General features: G+C 52.8%; 1 protein-coding gene across 1 annotated transcript; it reads left to right on the top strand.

Annotated features, from left to right (window-relative positions):
- The first annotated feature begins 3287 nt into the window (after positions 1–3287).
- LOC105887823 (trefoil factor 3) lies at positions 3288–6249 on the top strand. Its single transcript, XM_012810296.2, has 3 exons — positions 3288–3372; positions 4745–4891; positions 6037–6249. The coding sequence occupies exons 1-3, from the start codon at positions 3291–3293 to the stop codon at positions 6048–6050; spliced, it is 243 nt and encodes an 80-aa protein (XP_012665750.1). The 5' UTR covers positions 3288–3290; the 3' UTR covers positions 6051–6249.
- Positions 6250–7609: the final 1360 nt, after the last annotated feature.

Below are 7609 nucleotides of genomic sequence, written 5' to 3'. Positions count from 1 at the left end.
GGGAGCAGGGAGGCCGGGAAGGCAGGGTGGGGCCTCCTGTTCCCACTTCCTCTTCCTGGGTCCATCTGGGGACCTGGGTGGGAGCCCACTAGAATAAAAGGAAGGGAACGCAGGGTCAGGAACATGAACAAACACTAAGTTGCTCCAGTCTCCAAAGGCCCAGCTCAGGTCCCTGCTCCCCTAAGATGCTTGTGCCACCCCCACCTGGTGGAATCGGGCTCTGGGCATCACTACAGCTGTCACTCCTACCAGAACCCAGGGACCAGGGCGTCTGGCTCCTCTGCCTCCATGGGGGCTGGACCTCACTTGGCAGACACCCCCTGGGCGATAGGTCACCTTTCACCAGATCCTGCGGGCTGAGCACCTGTGATGGATGAGGGAACTAGAGGCACATATAGGGAGCAACTTGCCAGGGTCAGGCCACGCAGGACTAGGGACCAGGTCTCCTGGCTTCACCATCTTAACTGCAACATGAGCCTATCTCCCATGTGGGGTACCTTCAAGGACAAGAATGTGCCACTTTTGTGTCCCTTCCCAAGCCACAAACCCAGAGTGTGGGTCAAAAGTCACTAAGTCAGCTGAAGCCAGCCCAGTGGGTGAATGGCAAAGTTGCCCGGGACAGGGCCCAGATGTCGGATCCTCCAGCTAACTGGATGGGGGGGCAGGTGCCTCCCAGGCAGCCTCAAATGACCCCATTCAGACAGAGGCAGCCACAGCTCTCCTGGAGCCCAGCCCTGCTCCACGCCCTGGCCTGGCCTGGCCTCTGGGTGTTACTTGGGGTGGGGGAAAAGCCCCTAGGAATGTCCTACCTCATCCATCATCATTTTAATGGTGTGAAAATCATGCTATCCCAGGGCCGTTCTCTCCCTCAGAAAGGAGCAAGTGCCCTGAAAATCAGGCCGCCTCCTCCGCCCTTCCTCCCCCACCCTCCTCAGGAGGACTGGCAAACCCAGCCCAGGGGCTCCTCAGCTTAAGGTGACCAGACGTTGGCTTTTGGTGGAACAGTCCTGATTTTTAACAATTTGTCCTGCGTCCCACAGCATTTTTAAAAAGTCCCGATTTTTGGAAAGAAAGCATGACAAGCTAGGGAATAGCAGGAGAATGGGAAGGGAATATAAGGTCAGCTGCTGAAAAGGTTGATGTAACTTCATTTGGGAATGAAAAGGCTAATGTAAACTCCCTACTCCCCTCCTGGGCAAGGTATCAGAAGGAGACTGGCTCCCTCCCTTGCTTCCGGGCAAGGACAATTAGCTCAGAAGGAGCCAAACTGTCTGGAACAAACAAGTAGCCCACCCCTCTCTAGAGTAAGGTGACCAGACGTCTGCTTTTGGCAGGACAGTCCCAATTTTTAACAATTTGTCCTGCGTCCTGCGGTGTTTTAAAAAAGTCTCAATTTTTGGAAAGTATACATGACAAGCTAGGGAACATGGGAGAACAGGAAGGGAATATATGGCTTTCGGCTGCCATGTGGCTATTTTGTCAGGATATGCGTTTTATATTATTTTTGTTAATTTTATAATGTTAAACTTTAATAATAACAAATAATTGTTGAGAACTGATTATCGAGCACTGCTTATCAAAGTTTGCATTGTTTTCAGGCCCTGCCCCCCAATGGTGTCCCACTTTACCAATGTTAAAATCTGGTCACCTTACCTCAAGTTCAACTTCAACTTCATTCAGGAGAGCTTGCTGGGTGGAGGGTGAGGTCAGTGTCTCTGGGCAGGACACCTCCTGGTCCCCAGTGTGTGCTCAGTCTGGCCCCCATCAGCCCCTGGAGAGGACAGCTCAGGGACGCATCCCGGGTGGTTCAGGCGGAATTCAAGCAGCTGGAGCCTCACTTCTTAGCATAATGTACAAAACCCATCCTGAGGGTTTTCAAATGGAGGTTCTGGAAGAGTTGATGAGTAATGTCAGAATGCCCTGCTGGTAAATAAACTCAGGGAACATAACAAAAGTAGGACTCCATGTTTTCCTGGAATGAGAGCAGGATCCTTCTCTGCACCAGCCAACTACACAGGGAGTGAGCTGCCAACACCACCTGCTGAGACCTCAGGTCCCACAGACCAGGTCCAGTCCCAGCCCCCGGGGGGCAGGGGTGTAGCCTCTGGCAGCACCGGGAATGTTGAGCCTTTCTTTCTTTGTTATAAAACAATTTCAGGGACACACCCTTCAGTAAAAATAAGGGCAAGCTGGGCAAGGTGTGCACTCCGTTCCCATTTGTGTTAAAAACGCACTCAGCTCTGGAGAGAGCATTTCCTGCCGGAGACCTAAGGAAGCACCAAAACTGGGTGTGTCTGGATAGCAGTGAGTGTTTTGCGTTTTTAAATGCATTAAATATATTTATTCCATACATTTATTAAAATGTAGTTAATAAATATATATTTTTTGCTGTATAAGAAGCAAAAAAGAAAGGAAAGGGATCTGCACCTCTCAAGAGTTGTGAGAGAGACTCACAAACCCGCTTTTAGTCCTCGGCTTTCTGACGGTCTGAGGCCCGTCTGGGATTCAGTGGCCTGGGGAACACTTGTCACTGTGTGGGGGTCTCTGTGTGGCTCCTGGCTGGGGGGCAGAGCCGTAATCCTTTTGCCTGGACTCAGGCCTGCTCCCCAGCAGAGGAGCGTTCACCTGGACAGGACCTCAGCATCACTGCTTTCCAGCCACCAAGAATGGGGCTGAACCACCCTCTCGCCTTCAGGAGAGAAGAGATGGGTGGCTGTGAGGCAAGAAAGTAAAAGCAGAACTGAAAGAATCTGTCCCAGCCGCTCTGTGTAGGCCTCAGCCAAGCCGCAAGCGTTCTGCTGTCTGCGTGTTTCTCCCCTGACATACTCGGGGCCTAGATTGTACCTAGTAACATCCTTGGGTTTCTGTTGCCTTTGTGGCAGGTGGTCCGACCAGTCTCAAGGACGTGGGTGAATCTGACCTTTCCCTTTGAGCCCGGGACCTTGAGGATGATGTCATGTCTCTCTGTCTTATCACCCTCACATGCACTCCTGCCCTGAAAGAGGGATAAAAGAGAGGCAAGAGATTGAGTCGGGGGGCTCGGTTTTGGTAAACGTGCGGGTGTTCCAAGTACCCCCGGCCGAATAAACCCACTTCCTCTATCAGCTGGTGCCTGGAGTCTTCTGTCTGCGTCGGTTTCCTGCTACAGCTGCACAGTCCGGAGCAGGGGAGAAGCAGGAGGGGGAGGAAGGGGAGGAAGAGCTGTCACACACAATCTGGAGTGGCTGTGCAAACACAGGGGTATAAATGAGTCTCCTGGCCCAGAGCCTCCAGTCCTCAGAGCTATCACCATGGAGGCCAGAGCTCTCTGCCTGCTGCTGCTGGCCCTGGCCTTGGTGCCCTCCAGCTGGGCGGAGGCCTATGTTGGCCTGTGTGAGTACGGGGAAGGGGGTAGGTCTGGGCAAGAGATGCAGAAGGGCCAGGGGAGGGGGCTTTCTTTTTTGTTTTTGTTTTTTGCTCAGGGAGGGGCTTGCTGTGGGCTCAGGAGCTGGGAAATGGAGGAGCTTCCACACGCACTTAAGAATTGCAGTTTGTCAGATAGACGAATTCTCTTCAACAGCCCTGCACAGCATCTGACTGTGCCCATTCCACAGACAGGAACATCCCTGCACAGCATCTGACTGTGCCCATCCCACAGACAGGGACACCAAGCCTCGGAGAAAGTTGATACTTGCCTGTGGAGATCCTCCCTGGTCCTCTCTGGTCAGGGTTGGAATTGGGGTTTGAACCCTGGCCTGCCCCCTTCTATTCCACAGCCTTCTTTGCCAGAGATTTTGGAATTACAGCATAGAGTTTTATGCATTGTTTTGGCACATTTACAAAACCAAACCAAACCAAAAGGAAAGATGATGATAAAACGATTACTCGGTTACTTCTAGAACATTTTCTTGCACTTCAGCTGTCTCTTTGCCCCTCTGGATGGGGGCGGAGTGTCAGCCTGTTTGAAGGGTCAGGGTGTGGTTCTTATCTGGTTATTCCTGAGCACGGGGAAGGCAGTGGTTCCCAAACTTGGCAGAGCTTTGAAAAACCCCAGTGCCAGGGAGACCGGTTACATCAGGAAGTCCCGGCAGGACCCCCCACCGATGCCAATGTGGGCAGTGTGGGGGCCACTGGAATCCAAGCTTAGGGACTGGCAGCCACAGATGAGAATTTATGAGATTTATGAGAATTCATATGATTTCTATTTTCCTAAAGAAAACCTGTTAGCTGATGAGACAAAGTGAACCTTTGCAGCACATAGTGACACACAGGCGCACTCCACAAATGAATATTGGAGACAGAAAGGTGCCCAGGGAGGACACTCCAAACTCAACAACTCAGGGGCAGAGAGATCCAGGACAGAATTAAAAAGTAGCCTGCACTGGGATTCCTCTATGGAGGGAGCATCTTCTGTACACTTGACATTTATAACAAGGGGCCAAGACTCCAGTGAGTGATCAAACAAGGAAGGCGAAGTTTGTTTCTGGTTCTGGGCCCCTGGGATTCCAGGGGCTCCTGCCAGCGGGCCCAATCCCGAGTCGGTCTTCCTATAAGGCGGGAGGAGAGCCAGGTTGGGCTTCCGGGCGGAGCATCTACCAGCACGTCTCTCTTCACACATGTAGGTTCGAAGCCCACCTGCCCAGGGCGGGGTGTTGCCATCCTTTGAACCGCGGAGCATGGTGGGGGGTGCAAACTTACACAATGACAAACACACTCACTCCAAATGGTAAGAGCTCTGGAAATGACCAGGCTTTGTTTGGGACAGCGGCAAACCAGTGCGCGGTTCCGGCCAAGGACAGAGTGGACTGTGGCTACCCCGAGGTCACCCCCGAGCAGTGTAACAACAGGGGCTGCTGCTTTGACTCCAGCATCCCGGAGGTGCCCTGGTGCTTCAAGCCTTTGCAGGAAACAGGTAAGCCTGCCCCATGCCGCCCAGGGTCCCAGGGTCCTACTGGAAGCTGCACACGCCCAGGTCCTCCCTTGGTAGAATGTCAGCACTGCGCTGCCCCTAGCTGGGCCTCACTGTGAAGGCTTCCTGCCCAGGGCTGTGGCTGTCCTATTTTGTCCTTTTCATGTAAAACATAAAAGCAACTGTCTCAGAAGGTGTTCAAAGCTAAGGTGCTCTGAGAAGGCAGCTACCGTGTTTCCATGAAAATAAGATACTGTCTTTTATTTATTTTTTCTCAAGAAGACACACTAGGGCTTATTTCCAGGGAATATCCACACTGAAATGCATCACTAGGTCTTATTATTGGGGTAGGGCTTATATTTAACAAATGCATAGAAATCCTGCTAGGGCTTATTTTTGGGGTAGGTCTTCTTTTGGGGGAATATGGAAGTCTAAGAACTATCCTAGAAGGAAGGAAAACACATAGGTGAGCTATTGTCCACACACCTGCCACCCAGAGTTGTCACTGTGACACGGCCACGACAGATGGCCAGCGGGTGGTGACACTGGGTGGTGCACCCTGGTAGCTCTCCACACCTCCCAGCCTCCCCACCCTGCGAGAGTGCACCTCCTGCCTCCGTCTCTCCTTGGGGAGGTCCTCCCCAGGAGGGGCTGTGTCCTCTGCCAACAGATGGCCCTGTGCTTGGGGCTGTCCACCTGGCTGGACAGGGAAGTCTTACCTTGAAAGGACACATTTGTGTGAGGCACCTTCTTGGAAGCAGCATCTAAAGGGGCCACTCTTGCCTTTATCCCAGGAGTCCAGCTGCTCCCTGATCAATTTGGGAGGCCCCTGCCCTCCCCAGGAAGGCTGGGTGGGGGTCTACAGGGGCTCTGGAGGGGAAGCAGGAGGGAGTGCCTGCTGCTTCCTGGCCTCTGGCCCCAGTCCTGGAGCTGCACAGTGACCCTGCTGAGGGTCATCTCACTTAGCATCTGTCTAATCCCTGGGCCCTGTCATCTCACTTAGAGCCATTGGGTGCCTGACTCACTCAGTGGGGTTTGGGGCAAGAGGCAGCATCAGGTGCCAAGTGGGAGCCTGCTTGCCCCTGAGGGCCACACAGCTGGTGAACAGAGGACAGAAAGCCCAGATGAGGCCTCTGCTCTGTTCACAGAATGCACGTTCTGAAGCGCCACCCGCTGCCCCAGCGCCTTGGATGGATCTAAGACTCTGCGGACCTGAGGCTTTGCGCTCTGGGCGCCCTGCCCACCTTCCTGCCTTTCTGCCCCTCTCCCGGCAGGGCTTCTGCTGGAAGTTGATGTCTGGGGCCTGATGCCTTAAAGAATAAAGATCCCGTGCTCGGCACGAGGACGGCTCTTCTTCCTGAGACTTTACGCTGCTGTGTTTATTTCCACCCTTCACACGAGCTCCTTCCTCAGCATTTCCCAGTGCGGTGGCCAGGGGTGTCATCCATCGTGCCTCCCAGGAGAGGGTCTGCTCTGGGGCCTCAAGGGCAGGAGAGTAACTCCTGGGGCTGCATCTCATGTGGGCTATCTCAGACCCAGTGCTGACCGACGAGGACGGCCAGGAACCCTGTGAGTGGCCGCACTCTCACGTACATTGAGAAAATACATCTCAAATATAAGTTTTCTTTTCTTTTCTTTTCTTTTCTTTTTTTTGCAGTTTTTGGCCGAGGCTAGGTTTGAACCCACCACCTCCAGCATATGGGGCCTGTGCCCTACTCCTTTGAGCCACAGGCACCGCCCCTCAAATATAAGTATTTAAAAATGATTAATGTCTTTCTTGGTGAAGGCAGCAAGCCAATAAAACCATCTTACAAATTCATCCTCTTCCCATACTTGTTTGCAAATCTAGTTTGACACCCGTGTCCCCTTGGTGACTTTGTGTTTTCTGTTTATTATGGAAATGGATGCAGCCATATGAAAGGTCCGTTTTTCTGAGGGTCCCATCTCAGGTCCTCAGGAAGTGTTCACGGCCCCTGATCTGAGCATCATCTGGCCCCTGCCCACGCTGCATTCTGGACAAGGCCACTCTCCACTCACACCAGGACTGTTCACGAGTGGAGAGCTCCACAGGGGCCATCTGGCTGAGTCTCCTGTGTGCTTCTCCCGGGGACTCTCTGGAGCCCAATACACAGCCTGCAGAGGATGGTGCAGCTTGCAGTGGGGTTTCCTGATCTGAGCCGTTTCTGCCCACTAGAAAAGTGGCACCTGCTCCCTTGAAGAAACAGCCTTGTCTTTTTAGCTTGCAGTTGGGGCTTGGTCCCCAGAGCTCACAATGTGTCTGGAAGTGACATATTATGAACCTTGTCTTACAGATTTTTTAAAAAAGCCTTTCTTTACAGAAGCCACTACTGAAAGGGGAGGCTGTTAGGATGTCCCACTCTGACTTGGAAGCCCTGGATGTGCCCTCTACTGACCAGTAACATGAGCTGGTTTCAGACCTAGTGAAAGAGAGGCACTTCAACCAGCAGAGATCTCACAGACCACTGAGGCTTATACGAAAGGTCTTTATTGGTGGGAGGAGGGAGGCTGCAGAGCGGCACCAGCAACGAGGAGGTGAGAAAAGAGAAGAGAAAAGAGGGGAGAGAGATAAGGAGAGAGTGGGGAAGAGAAGAGAGAGTAGAGAAGAGCCGGGGGGAGAGGCAGAAAAGAGAGAGAACAGAGAAGAAAGGCAGAGAGAGGCGGGAGGGAGAGGAGGTGGGGCGGGGGGTGCATATTCTTATA

This window comes from Otolemur garnettii, unplaced genomic scaffold, assembly GCF_000181295.1.
Source record: "Otolemur garnettii isolate 467f Iridium unplaced genomic scaffold, OtoGar3 scaffold00128, whole genome shotgun sequence".
NCBI classification, from domain to species: Eukaryota; Metazoa; Chordata; class Mammalia; order Primates; family Galagidae; genus Otolemur; species Otolemur garnettii.
Note: the sequence above shows the minus strand (reverse complement) of the source record. Positions and strands in the feature narration are given on the sequence as shown.

What these genes read in the sequence shown, in the direction of transcription:
- LOC105887823 (XM_012810296.2), top strand. Translation starts at nt 3,291, where the DNA reads ATGGAGGCCAGAGCTCTCTGCCTGCTGCTGCTGGCCCTGGCCTTGGTG. An exon ending in GGAGGCCTATGTTGGCCTGT is followed by an intron (nt 3,373 to 4,744) that starts GTGAGTACGGGG and finishes TGTTTGGGACAG; the next exon opens with CGGCAAACCAGTGCGCGGTT.